Below are 15,123 nucleotides of genomic sequence, written 5' to 3' on the forward strand. Positions count from 1 at the left end.
ACAAGAGTGAAACTCTGTCTCCAAAAATAAAAAAAAAAAATTAAAAAAATAAACAAAACCTAAATCTGTATAGTTGAAAGCAAAATAACTCATAGGATAATGTATGTAATAAATCAGATAATAAGTGCTCTGAGAAGTTTTGAGTCTATTTAGTCTTTTATCAAAGTTTATTGACTTTTTGCAAATCATTGCATTAACTTTCTGAGTTGGAGAGAAAGGCTGATGAAATTATTGTCATAGCTAGATTTTCTCTTTGGATTGGTAAATGTTCTGCATCAAAGCCTGACACTGAGGTTGCCAGCAGAAAGCTTAGCCGTAGCAGAGAGCAGAATATGAAAAAACTAGGGTGTGTCAAGGCAAAGAAGTTGGAGATTGAAGATGTATGTGCTTGAGCTAAACTCTAGTAGTAATGTCTTTGTGTTCCAAAGTTATCGGTAAATATAACAACAGCAAAGAACCATTTTGTTGCACTAATTAAATTAGTAGTCATGAGGGTTAGTTATTGGAGAAGGATAGAGGTGATCTAATGTCTCTGATTTTGCTAATCATCTTGATGTAGTAGAATTCCTTTATATAGCATTTGGTGTGGTGTCATTAGCAAAACAGATAAGAACAGCTTTTTACTAATAATTGTTTTGTCCCAGAGCATTTGATTTACCATGTACTGAATAATGAGTAGTTTTATAGTGGGGTCCTATTGCCTTTTTTCTTTTTTTAAATTTTTTTATTTTTTTATTATTTTTTTTTTTATTATACTTTAAGTTCTAGGGTACATGTGCATAACGTGCAGGTTTGTTACATATGTATACTTGTGCCATGTTGGTGTGCTGCACCCATCAACTCGTCAGCACCCATCAATTCATCATTTATATCAGGTATAACTCCCCAATGCAATCCCTCCCCCCTCCCCCCTCCCCATGATAGGCCCCAGTGTGTGATGTTCCCCTTCCCGAGTCCAAGTGATCTCATTGTTCAGTTCCCACCTATGAGTGAGAACATGCGGTGTTTGGTTTTCTCTTCTTGTGATAGTTTGCTAAGAATGATGGTTTCCAGTTGCATCTATGTCCCTACAAAGGACGCAAACTCATCCTTTTTTATGGCTGCATAGTATTCCATGGTGTATATGTGCCACATTTTCTTAATCCAGTCTGTCACAGATGGACATTTGGGTTGATTCCAAGTCTTTGCTATTGTGAATAGTGCCGCAATAAACATACGTGTGCATGTGTCTTTGTAGTAGAATAGCCTTTTTTCTTTTATTTTTTGTTTTTAAGAGACGGGGTCTCTGTTGACCAGACTAGACTCAATCACCTGAGGCCAAGTGATCCACCCACCTCAGCCTCTGCAGTAGCAGGACAAGAAGCATGTGCCACTGTGCCCAGCTTATTGCTTTTTTTTTGTCTGTTGCTTTTTTTTTTTTTTAATCCTTATAACCTGCCTCTATCAATCTATCTTAAAATGATGTATGAATGTTATTAAGAGTGAATTTATTTTTCTTTTTTTCTTAGGAGCAGCCACCATATCCTAGCTACAATTCTAACTATTGGAATTCTTCTGCGAGATCTAGGGCTCCTTACCCAAGTACATATCCTGTAAGACCAGAATTGCAAGGCCAGGTATGGTTTAAGAACAGAGACTTTCTGAACTTTTTCTTAATGAATAGATTTATTTTCAAAACCTGTGCAGATTTCAGAGCAGTGATGAGTGTTTGTTTTTTTTTCTTTGCTTTAATGGGCTCCATCAATCTCATTTTAATGTTTTTAGCTCAGAGATAAGGATATATGTAGGCAAGTATACCTATAGCTTGAGGCATAATAAATTATTTTTCAGGACCCAGAATCAGCAAACATAAAATGTACTTATTTTTGAAAATTTGACTTATTACAGACATTTAATTTAAAATATTTTAAGCTTACAGAAAGTACAGAAAATATGTACATTTTAAATCTAGCATGCAGGGTCGGATGCAGTGGCTCACAGCTGTAATCCCTTGGTCTTTGGGAGACCGAGGTGGGCAGATCACCTGAGGTCAGTAGTTTAAGACCGGCCTAGCCAACATGGGAAAATTCCATCTCTACCAAAAATACAAAAATTAGCTGGATGTGGTGGTGGGCGCCTGTACTCCCAGCTACTTGGGAGGCTGAGGCAGGAGAATCGCCTGAACCCAGGAGGCGGAGGTTGCAGTGAGCTGAAATCACACCATTACACTCCAGCCTGGGCGACAGATTAAGACTCTGTCTCAAAGCAAAAAGCAAACACAAAAAAACCCAAAAACCTAGCATTCTAATTTGTCAATTTCTGTTTGCCACATTTGTTTCAGATTTTTAAGAAAGAAGTAAACCAAATACTAATTGAAATCCAATGATACTTCTTTTCATTTACTGAAATTTTATTTTTTTAGTTATTTGAAACAGGGTCATTTTCTGTCGCCCAGGCTGGAGTGCAGTGGTGTGATCTAAGCTCACTGCACCCTCCTCCTCACAGGTTCAAGCGATTCTCCTGCCTCAGCCTCCTAAGTAGCTGGGACTACAGGCACGCACCACCATACCCAGCTAATTTTTTGATTTCTTTTTTGAGATGGAGTCTTGCTCTGTCACCAGGCTGTAGTGCAGTGGCGTGATCTTGGCTCACTGCAATCTCTGCCTCCTGGGTTCAAGTGATTCTCCTGCCTCAGCCTCCCGAGCAGCTGGGACTATAGGCACATACCACTACGCCCAGCTAATTTTTGTATTTTTAGTAGAGATGGGGTTTCACCATGTTGGCCAGTATGGTCTTGATGTCTTAACCTCGTGATCTGCCTGCCTCGGCCTTTCAAAGTGCTGGGATTATAGGCGTGAGCCACCACGCCCAGCCAGTTTTTGGATTTTTAGTAGAGATAGGGTTTCACCATGTTGGCCAGGCTGGTCTCAAACTCCTGACCTCAAGTGATCCACCCACCTTGGCCTCCCAAAGTGCTGGGTTTACAAGCGTGAGCTATCGTGCTCGGCCTGGAGTTGTATTTATGATCCCATTTGTGTTTTTATGCCTTTACCACTTGCCTATGTATCCATAAACTTTATATACTTTTATTTTACATGTTTTTAAACTTGATATGTGTGATTTCATACTAACAAACACTCTGCTGCAGCTTGCTTCTTTTGCTTATCGTTGGTTTTCATCTTTCTGTTATATAAATATGAGATAAAAATTTCCCTAGGGTATGGAATTGTCGGCTGTAGGTGTGTACATTTTTTTTTTTTTTGAGATGGAGTCTCGCCCTGTCGCCCAGGCTGGAGTGCAATGGCGTGATCTCGGCTCACTGCAACCTCTGCCTCTCAGGTTCAAACGATTCTCCTGCCTCAGCCTCCCGAGTAGCTGGGATTACAGGTGCCCACCACCATGCCCAGCTAATTTTTGTATTTTTAGTAGAGATGGGGTTTCACCCTGTTAGCCAGGCTGGTCTTGAACTCCTGACCTCGTGGTCCGCCCGCCTCGGCCTCCCAAAGTGCTGGGATTACAGGCATGAGTCACCACACTCGGTCAGGTTGTGTACATTTTTATTAGATACAGCCAAATTACTTTTCAAAATGGTTGTACTGACAAAGGAGTAATTGTCATATTTGCATATTTCCATAATTTTTTTTATCTAGCCATATTTCTGTTTTTTTTTTTTTTTTCCCCTGAGACAGAGTCTCGCTCTGTTGCCCATGCTAGAGTGCAGTGATGTGATCTCGGCTCACTGCAAGCTCTGCCTCCCGGGTTCACGCTATTCTCTGGCCTCAGCCTCACTAGTAGCTGGGACTACAGGCGCCCCCCACCATGCCCAGCTAATTTTTTGTAATTTTAGTAGAGACGGGGTTTCACCGTGTTAGCCAGGATGGTCTTGATCTCCTGACCTCAGATACGCCTGTCTCAGCCTTCCAAAAGTGCTGGAATTACAGGCGTGAGCCACCGCACCCGGCTTTTGTTTGTTTTTTTTGAGACAGGGTCTTGCTTTGTATCCCAGGCTGGAGTACAGTGTGATGATGACACCTCACTGCATCCCCGACCTCCTGGCCTCAAGTGATCTTCCCACTTTAGCCTCCTGAGTAGCTGGGACTACAGATGCACATCACCATGTCTTTTTAGTTCATTTGTTTTTTTGTAGAGACAGGGTCTTTCTGTGTTACCTAGGCTGGTTTCAAACCCCTAGCCTCAAGCTACCCTCTCAAATTGGCCTCTTAAAGCACTGGGATTACAGGTGTGATCCTGTGTGCCTAGCCTATAATGATCATGTATATATGAACTTTAGGATGAGGCTGATCAGAGATAATGGAATGTAAAATAAAGATCATGTTAGTACTTACCACAAACTTTCATTTTACTTGTGTCAGCCTCATCCCTGTGACTGAAATTGAGAAGTAGACATTGTTATTGCTGAATGTTACATAGTTGTGGTTTGGCCACATACTATAAAATCCACCCTTCAAAGTGTACAATGCAGTTGGTTTTTAGTATATTCACAAAGTTTACCCATCATCACTGTCTAATTCTGGAACACTGTCATCACCCCGAATAGAAACCCTGCACTTAAAATGTCATTACTCCCTCCCCTCAGCTTGTGGCAACCTGTAATCTACTTTTTATCTCTCAGGATTTTTCTAACCAGACATTTTGTATGGAATCATACAGTATGTGGCCTTTTGTTTCTGGCTTCTGTCACTATGTAATGTTTTCAGCCTTCTCCATGTTGTCAGGATATACCAAATTTCATCAATTGATAGATATTTGGGTTGTCTTTCTTTTTGTCTATTATAAATGATGCTGCTACAGCCTTCATGTACAAATTTTTATGTGGAAATATGTTTTTAGTTATCTTGGGTCTATACCTAGAAATGGAATTGCTTGGTCATAGAGTAACCCTATATTTATCAATTAGAGGAACTGGCAAATGGTTTTCCAAAGGGATTACACCATTTTATATTCCCATCAGCAATGTATGAGGGCTCTGATTTCTCCACATCCTTACCAATACTTATTTTCCTTTAAAAAAAATTATTATAGGCCGGGCATGGTGGCTCACGCCTGTAATCCCAGCACTTTGGGAGGCCGAGGCGGGCAGATCACGAGGTCAGGAGATCGAGACCATCCTGGCTAACATGGTAAAACCCCATCTCTACTAAAAATACAAAAAATTAGCTGGGCGTGGTGGCGGGCACCTGTAGTCCCAGCTACTTGGGAGGCTGAGGCAGGAGAATGGCATGAACCCAGAAGGCGAAGCTTGCAGTGAGCTGAGATTATGCCACTGCACTGCAGCCTGGGCGATACAGCAAGACTCTGTCTCAAAAAAAAAAGAAATTATTATAGCCATCTTAGTGCGTGCAAAGTGGTATTTCATTGTGGTTTTGATTTGCAGTTCTCTGATGATTAATGATTTGAGCATTTTTTCATGTGCTTATTAGCCATTTGTATATCTTATTTGGAGAAATGTGTATTCAGATTCTTTGGGCCTGATGTGGTGGCTTACACCTGTAATCCCAGCACTTTGGGAGGCTAAGGTGGGCAGATCACTTGAGGTCTGGAGTTTGAGACCAGCCTGGGCAACATGGTGAAACCCCTTCACTAATAAAAATACAAAAATTAGCTGGGCATGGTGGCGTGTACTTATAATCCCAGCTACTTGGGAGGCTGAGGCAGGAGCATTGCTTGAACCCAGGAGGCGGAGGTTACAGTGAGCTGAGATGAGATCACGCCGTTGCACTCCAGTCTGGGTGACAGAGCAAGACTCTGTCTCAAAAAAAAAAGATTCTTTGACCATTTTAAAATTGGGTTGTCTTTTTATTGTTGAGTTTTCAGCATTCTTTATATATTCTAGATACAGGTTTCTTATCAAATATAGTCATGCATTGCTTAATAATGGGGATTTTTCTGAGAAATACATCAAGAGGTGATTTTGTCATTGTGCAAACATCATAGAGTGTACTTTCACAAGCCTAGATGGTACAGCTTACTATATACCTAGGCTATATGGTATAGCCTATGGCTTCTAGGCTACAAACCTGTATAGCATGTTACTGCACTGAATACTATAAGCAACTGTAGCACCATGGTAAGTATTGGTGTATCTAAACACATCTAAACATAGAAAAGATACAGTAAAAATACAGATAAAAGATAACAAAATATTATACCTGTACAGGGCACTTGCCATGAATGGAACTTGCAGGACTGGAAGTTGTTCTGGGTGAGTCAGTGAGTAAGTGGTGAGTGAATGTGAAGGTCTAGGATATTACTGTACACTATTGTAGGCTTTTTAAACATTGTACCTTTAATTTACCATAAATTTGTATAACAATACTTTTCTTTCTTCAATAAATACTGTTAACATTTTACTTTATAAACTTTATTTTATTTTAAGTTCTTTTTTTGAGACAGGGTCTCAGTCTGTCCCCCAGACTGGAGTGCAGTGGCATGATCTTGGCTCACTGCAACCTCCACCTCCTGGATTCAAGTGATCCTCCCACCTCAGCCTCCCTAGTAGCTGGGACTACAGGCGTGTGCCACCACACCTGGCTAATTTTTGTATTTTTAGTAGAGGCAGGGTTTCATCATGTTGGCCAGGCTGGTCTCAAACTCCTGACCTCAGGTGATCTGTCCACCTCAGCCCCCCAAAGTGCCAGGATTACTGACCTGAGTGAGCCACTGCACTGGGCCTTATAAACTTTTAAATTTTAAAAAGCTTTGACTCTTTTATAGTAATACTTAGCTTAAAATACAAACATACTGTACAGCAGTACAAAAATGTTTCCTGGGGGCTAGGCGCGGTAGCCCACGCCTGTAATCCCAGCTCTTTGGGAGGCCAAGGTGGGCAGATCATGAGGTCAGGAGATCGAGACCATACTGGCTAATACAGTGAAATCCTGTCTCTGCTAAAAATACAAAAAATTAGCTGGGCGAGGTGGCAGGTGCCTGTAGTCCCAGCTACTCAGGAGGCTGAGGCAGGAGAATGGCCTGAACCCGGGAGGCAGAGCTTGCAATGAGCTGAGATCACACCACTGTACTCCAACCTGGGTGACAGACGTCTCAAAAAAAAAAAAAAGTTTTCTTTCTTTATATCCTTATTCTATTAAGCTTTTTCCTGTTTTTAAGTTTTTTTTTTGTTTTTGTGTTTGTTTTTGAGACAGAGTCTTACTCTGTCGCCCAGGCTGCAGTGCAGTGGCGCAATCTTGGCTTACTGCAACCCCCGCCTCCCAGGTTCAAGCAATTCTCCTGCCTCAGCCTCCCGAGTAGCTGGGACTACAGGTGCGTGCCACCACACCTGGCTAATTTTTGGTATTTTCAGTAGAGATGGGGTTTCACCATGTTAGCCAGGATGGTCTTGATTTCCTGACCTCGTGATCTACCCTCCTTGGCCTCCCAAAGTGCTGGGATTAAAGGCGTGAGCCACCACACCTGGCTGTTTTTGTTTTTTTAAAACTGTTTTTGTTAAAAAGGAAGACACAAACATACATTAGCATAGGGCAACCTAGGGTCAGGATCATCAGTATCACTCTCTTTCACCTCCTCATCTTGGGGCAGTAAGACGAATGGGAACTGTCATCTCTTATGATAATGCCTGGTTCTGGAATACCTCCTGAAGGACCTCCTTCTGGCTGTTTTACGGCTAACCTTTAAAAAATGTACAAGTAGAAGGAGTACACGCTAAGAAAATGGTAACAAGTGTAATATGTAGTAAATACATAAACCAGTAACACAGTCAATTATTGTCGTCAAGTATTATGTATTACATATAATTGTATGTGTTATATACAACTGGCACACAGCAAGTTTGTTTACACCAGCATCACCATAAACAGGTGAGTAATGCATTGTGCTATCACATATGACAGCTACACTGTTACTAGGCAATACAGTTATTCAGCTCCATTATAATCCTGTGGGACCACTGTTATGTATGCAGTCCACTGCTGACTGAAACGTCGTTATGCAGTGCATGACTGTATATGATTTGCAAATAGTTTCTTCCATTCTTTGGGTTGGCTTTTCACACTCTTGATGGTGTCCTTTGAAGCACAAAAGCTTTTAATTGTGATGAAGTGCAATTTTTCTATTCTTTTGTTGCTCCTGCTTTTGATGTCTTATCTAAGAAGACTTTAACTAAAGATCATAAAGATTTACTCCTGTGATTTCTTTCTTTCTTTCTTTTTTTTTTGAGATGGTGTCTCGCTCTGTCACCCAGGCTGGAGTGCAGTGGCACAGTCTCAACTCACTCCAAGCTCTACCTCCCGGGTTAAAGTGATTCTCCTGCCTCAGCCTCCTGTGTAGCTGGGACTACAGGCGCCCACCACCATGCCTGGCTAATTTTTTGTATATTTAGTACAGGGTTTCACCATGTTAGCGAGGATGGTCTCGATCTCCTGACCTCGTGATCCACCTGCCTCAGCCTCCCAAAGTGCTGGCATTACAGGCCCAGCGCCCGGCCCTCTTTCTTAAAATTTTTTATAGTTTTAGCTCTCACATTTAGTCTATGATTCATTTTGAGTTAATTTTTGCAATATGGTGCAAAATAAGGCCCAAGTTCACTGCTTTACGTGTGGATAGTTGTGTCTCAGTATCATCTGTTGAAAGACTATGCTTTCTCCACTGAATTATCTTGGTACCCTTTTTTTTTTTTTTTGAGACAGAGTCTTGCTCTGCCACCCAAGATGGAGTGTAGTGGCGCCATCTCCGCTCACTGAAACCTCTGCCTCCCGGGTTCAAGTGATTCTTGCCTCAGCCTCCCGAGTGGCTAGGATTACAGGCACCTGCTACCATGCCGGGCTAATTTTTTTGTATTGTTAGTAGAGACGGTGTTTTATCATGTTGCACAGGCTGATCTGGATTGCCTGACCTCTAGTGATCTACTCGCCTTGGCCTCCCAAAGTGCTGGAATTACAGGCATGAGCCACCGTGCCCAGTCTTGGTACCCTTCTTAAAAATCATACATGTGGCCGGGCGCGGTGGCTCAAGCCTGTAATCCCAGCACTTTGGGAGGCCGAGACGGGCGGATCACGAGGTCAGGAGATCGAGACCATCCTGGCTAACACTGTGAAACCCCGTCTCTACTAAAAAATACAAAAAACTAGCCGGGCGAGATGGCGGGCGCCTGTAGTCCCAGCTACTCCGGAGGCTGAGGCAGGAGAATGGCGTAAACCTGGGAGGCGGAGCTTGCAGTGAGCTGAGATCGGGCCACTGCACTCCAGCCTGGGCGACAGAGCGAGACTCCGTCTCAAAAAAAAAAAAAAAAAAAAAAAAATCATACATGTAAGGGTTTATTTCCAGAGTCTCAATTCTGCCCCATTAATCTATATGTCTGTCCTTAAGCCAATACCAAACTATTTTGATTACTGTGACTCTGAAGTAAAATTTGAAATCAGTAAGTGTGAGTCTCTCCAAAGAGATGGACTCTATCTTTTTTCTTTGTCTTCTTCCATACGGTTTTGGCTATTCTGAGTCACATTTTCATATGAATTTTAGGATCAGCTTTTCAACTTATGCAAAAAAGGTAGCTGAGATTTTCTTTTTTTTTTTTTTTTTTTTTTTGGTGAGACGGAGTTTCACTCTTGTTGCCCAGGCTGGAGCGCAATGGCACGATCTCGGCTCATAGCAACCTGTGTCTCCCGGGTTCAAGCCATTCTCCTGCTTCAGCCTCTGGAGTAGCTGGGATTACAGGTATGCGCCACCACGCCTGTCTAATTTTGTATTTTTAGTACAAACAGGGTTTCTCCATGTTGGTCAGGCTGGTCTCGAACTCCGGACTTCAGGTGATCCGCCCGCCTTGGCCTCCCAAAGTGCTGGGATTACAGGCGTGAGCCACTGCAACCGGCCAGGCAGCTGAGGTTTTCACTGAGATTGCATCATAGATCAGTTTGGAGAGTAGCATGTGTAGTTTTATAGTTAATGTAAGAGGGAGACAAAACTCCTCAAAGTCATGAATTATAAGTTGATGTTAATTTTTCAGATTTCACTGATTGATCTTACTGATAAAGATTGCTTTTTCTCATGACATTTTCCCCCTTAGGTAAAAGTATTTATTACATTCATGTGTAGGTTCAAAAAAGATTAACTTATAATTTAGTAGTAACTTTTTAAAAGCAACAGTAATAATGTGCAAGTGTTTTTAGATACAACATACAAGTTGTTGGATTTAAAAGAACCCAAAGGTGTCACCTTTTTGAGGTGAGCACATGTGTATTTTCTGTTGAAACATCACATGGGGATTATACATTTATCTACAGGGATTTCTTGCGAGTTTTTAGAAAGCCCTGTGATAGGCTGGGTGCAGTGGCTCACACCTATAGTCCTAGCTACTCGGGAGACTGAGGCAGGAGGATAACTTGAGCTTGGGAGATCTAGGCTGCAGTGAGCTACGATGGTACCACTGTACTCTAGCCTGGGTGACAGAGTGAGACCCTGTCTCCAAAAAAAAAAGTCCTTGTGATAATACTTATTGCAGACATGTGTGCATGAGATCCCCTCCTTCATGACCTCCCCCATCCATTTTGGGTCGGATGTAGGTGACTCCATCTTGGCGTTGGCAACTTTCACACAAGCTGCTTTTCAGATGAAGACTTAAAAACTTTGCCATGTTTCTGAAATAGGATCTTTAGCTCATCCTTAGCAAACATCTCTAGCAACTGCAAGACTGTTATATAATCTTCTGATTCTGTGTTCTTTTATAAACATGCATGTGACAGCTTTGTGATCTGTCAGGACAGTGGTTATTTGGGAAATAGAAGCTATGAACTCATGAAGACATCTCAAAACCAGGAAGTAATTCCAGGAATCAAGGAAATTTTCAAGCATCAAAAGTAATGGCTGGCCAGGTGTGGTGGCTCACACCTGTAATCCCAGCACTTTGGGAAGCTGAGGCGAGTGGATTGCTTGAGCCCAGGGGTTCCAGATAAGCCTAGGCAACATGGCCAAATCCTGTCTCTACAAAAATTACAAAAATTAGCCAGTCATGGTGGTGCATGCCTGTGGTCCCAGCTACTTAGGATGCTAAGTGGGAGGACTGCTTGAGCCCAGGAGTTTGAGGCTGCAGGAAGTCGTGATTGTGCCACTGCATTCTACCCTGGGTGTCTTGGGGAGAAAAAAAAAAGTAATGGCCGGGCATGGTATAATCCCAGTACTTTGGGAGGCTGAGGTGCCAGAATCACTTTAGTCCAAAAGTTTGGGACTAACCTGGCAACATAGCGTGATCTCATTTCTATTTAAAGAAAAACAACAACAACAAAAAAACAAAACCAACACCTGTGAGAAGGGAAAAAGAAAAAAAAATAAACAACAAAAGCACATAAAAGCAATGAGAATAGCACACTAAACTAACATGAACCTATCTATTGGTTTCAGTGGGTATCAGTACATGGCCATCTTGTATTTATTCTGGAGTATTTCCTTGGAGTATTTTGAAGCAATTTCAGATATCATTTTATCACTTATAAATACCTAAGTATGTTTCTTTAAAATATAAGGAAGTTTTAAAAACATAACCACAATGTCATTATTAAAACTTAAAAGGAAAAAAAAACCTTAAAAATAATTATTTAATATCATTAAATATCTGGTCAATTCTAACAGTAAAATATTTAGTTAGCTAGTTGAAGACAGGGTCTTACTGTCACCCAGGCTAGAGAACAGTGACTTGATTATAGCTCACTGTAACATTGAACTCCTAGACTCAAACAATCCTCCTGCCTCAGGCTCCCATGTATCTAAGGACTATACACCCAGCTAATTTTTTTTTTTTTTTTTTTGGTAGAGATGAGGTCTTGCTGTTTGCCCAGGCTGGTCTCAGACTCCTGGGCTCAAGCAATCCTCCCACCTTGGCTTCCCAAAATGCTGGGATTTTTACAGGCATGAGTCCCTGCGCCTGGCCATAACAGTAAAATTTGAAGACTGAATACAGTTTTTTCAATGAATAGTCTTTAATCTACTTAAAGATTCCATTATTATAGGACGTTTAGGTAGTTTACAGTTTTATGTGATTGTAAATAATACTGCAATGAAGAACTTCATGTCTATAACTTTTTCTCTAGATGAATCATTTCCTTAGGATTTCTAGAAGTTGAACAACAGTACAAAAAGTCACATAATGTTTTATTAAGTCTCCAGTTGTGTGTATGATGTATTAAGGAGTTCTTTGTTTATGCCCGAAGACCTTAACAGCCTCTTAGTAGTTTTAACAAAGTGGTGGTTCATGGTCTTCTGCTCAGGGAATGCATTGCAGACTGTTTATTACACCTCATCCTGCATGGAATTCTTTGGTCATGGGTATCCCCGTACCTGAAGTGGGAAAGATTATATAGTCTTAGAGATAGAGATGAGAATAGGAGAACTTGATTCTGTGTTTTCATTGTTTCTAAAGGGTAAAGTAGAAATTAATAGAAAACATTGAGGTGATCATTTAAATTTAGCATTAAGCCTGAATCTTTTTTTAAAAAATTACTTTTTTTTTTTTTTTTTAAAATAGATGGGGTTTGACTATGTTCCCAAGGCTGGTCTGTAACTCAGGAGTGATCCTCCCTTCTAGGCCAGGCGCGGTGGCTCATGCCTGTAATCCCAGCACTTTGGGAGGCTGAGGCAGGTAGATATGAGGTCAGGAGTTTAAGACCAGCCTGGCCAAGATGGTGAAACCGCGTCTCTACTAAAAGTACAAAAATTACAGCACGCCTGTAATCCCAGCTACTGGGGAGGCCAAGGCAGGAGAATCGCTTTAATCTGGGGGGTGGAGGTTGCAGTGAGCTGAGATCTCGCCACTGCACCCCAGCCTGGCGACAGAGTGAGACACCATCTCAAAAAAAGAAAAAGTGATCCTCCCTTCTCAGCCTTTTAAAGTGCTGGGATTACAGGCATGAGCCAGCATGCCTGCCTAGCTTGAATCTCATTTGGATTATTAAACTGAGGATTCTGGGTGTGGATAAGAGTCTGAATAGGTTATTTAAAACTACAGTGAGCAATATGTGAGGAGTTTGTTGTTGGTATCATTTGGGATGCAGAGTGATAGTATAATACAAAGAACTGGACTTTGGAGTCAGGTCTGGGTTCATGTCGTGACCCAGCCATGATAATACTAACAACAGTGATAATGCAAATAATTACCATTTATTGAGCATACTGTGTGCCAGACACTATGCTAAACCTTTTATATATGTCATCTTATTTAATTTTGACAGTAATCCTCAAAGATACATTTATGATCTTCATTTTCCTGATGGAGAAACTGAAGTTAGGGGAGGTTAAATACAGAGCCTATGGCAGAGCTAGATCTGTCTCTATAGTCTTTTAAATAATTTTTTTGTTTTCATATACTTTTTGAGACAGAGTCTCACTCTGTTGCCTAGGCTGGAGTGCAGTGGTACAACCATGACTCACTGCAGCCTTGACCTCCTGGGCTCAAGCAATCCTCTCACCTCAGCCTCCTGAGTAGCTGGGACCATAGATGTGCGCCATGATGCCTGGCTAATTTTATGTTTTTGGAGACGAAGTCTCACTCTTGTCCCCCAGGCTGGAGTGCAGTGGAGCAATCTTGGCTCACTGCAACCTCCGCCTCCCGGGTTCAAGCGGTTCTCCTGCCTCAGCCCCCCGAGTAGCTGGGATTACAGGCACCTGCCACCACGCCCGGCTAATTTTTATATTTTTAGTAGAGATGGGGTTTCACCATTTTGGCCAGGCTGGTCTAGAACTCCTGACCTCAAGTGATCCACCTGCCTCGGCCTCCCAAAGTGCTGGGATTACAGGCTTCAGCCACCGTGCCTGGCGATGCCTGGCTAATTATTTTATTTTATTTTTGTAGAAACAGGGTCTCTAATTATTTTATTTTATTTTTGTAGAAACAGGGTCTCACTATGTTGCCCAGGCTGGTCTGAAACTCCTGACCTCAAATAATTCTCCCACTTTGGCCTCTTAAAGTGCTGGGATTACAGGCGTGAGCCATTGTGCCTGGCCTGCATTTGTGATTAACATCTTCTCAAAGTTTTCAAGTTTAGGCATTAAGTTAGGGCATTTCAGCTCTTCTACTAATTCATCTTTTTTTCTCTCAACTTGCTTTTTTTCAGAGTTTGAATTCTTATACAAATGGAGCATATGGTCCAACATACCCCCCAGGCCCTGGGGCAAATACTGCCTCATACTCAGGGGCTTATTACGCACCTGGTTATACTCAGACCAGTTACTCCACAGAAGTTCCAAGTACTTACCGTTCATCTGGCAACAGCCCAACTCCAGTCTCTCGTTGGATCTATCCCCAGCAGGACTGTCAGACTGAAGCACCCCCTCTTAGGGGGCAGGTTCCAGGATATCCGGCTTCACAGGTGAGTTGTTTTTTGTTGGGAAAAAAATGAATTCAAAGTCTCTGCCTCTTGTAAACAGTGGAAGAGCATCTGTTCATACTAGTGCTGATTTAATAAGACACTTCTAGATTGGGAAGTCTTTTATATTGATGCCTTTCTTATCTGTAGCAGCTATTGCAGTATATGGACTTTGGCTGAAGGTACCCTAGATGTCATAATCTCATAATCATACATTTTTATACTGAAAGTAATCTTAGAGATTTGCTGCTTGAAAGTCTCCCTATCTTAGCCTTTTTTTTGTTTATTTTGGGACGGAGTCTTGCTCTATCGCCAGGCTGGAGTGCAGTGGCATGATCTCGGCTCACTGTAACCTCCACCTCCTGGGTTCAAGAGATTCTCCTGCCTCAGCCTCCCAAGTAGCTGGGATTACAAGCACACGCCACCACGCCCAGCTAATTTTTGTATTTTTAGTAGAGATAGGGTTTCACCATGTTGGCCAGGATGGTCTTGATCTCCTGACCTTGTGATCTGCCCGCCTCAGCCTCCCCAAGTGCTGGGATTACAGCCATGAGCCACCGTGCCACGCAAATCTTAGCCTTTTTTAGTGCCCTGTTAGTTTCATATTTTTTAATATTCTGTGAATAACTATGTTTATTTCTCTGTTTACTTCAAGAGGAGTTCTAACATGTCTTTATTTGTGCTCCCTTATAGTACATGAGTCTATTTGTTTATAGTGTCTATGGGACAGACTTGGGCTTCATCCATTGAATTTTTAGGCCTTATTCCTTCTGAGTTTTTTTTTTTTTTTTTTTTTTTTTTTTTTTTTTTTTTTTTG

At 41.8% G+C, this 15,123-nt stretch overlaps 1 protein-coding gene across 2 annotated transcripts in view; it reads left to right on the forward strand.

The window, feature by feature from the left end:
* Positions 1-15,123, forward strand: part of BAG4 (BAG cochaperone 4) — a 36,600-nt gene that overhangs the window by 16,334 nt on the left and 5,143 nt on the right. Inside the window, exons 2-3 of one of the 2 annotated variants that reach the window (XM_023214550.2) lie at positions 1,509-1,616; positions 14,055-14,309. In XM_023214550.2, the coding sequence (XP_023070318.1) occupies positions 1,509-1,616; positions 14,055-14,309 (363 nt within the window). The remainder of the gene's footprint in view (positions 1-1,508; positions 1,617-14,054; positions 14,310-15,123) is intronic. The other variant, XM_023214551.1, reaches the window with a different exon arrangement.

Source organism: Piliocolobus tephrosceles, chromosome 7 (genome assembly GCF_002776525.5).
Source record: "Piliocolobus tephrosceles isolate RC106 chromosome 7, ASM277652v3, whole genome shotgun sequence".
Taxonomy (NCBI): domain Eukaryota; kingdom Metazoa; phylum Chordata; class Mammalia; order Primates; family Cercopithecidae; genus Piliocolobus; species Piliocolobus tephrosceles.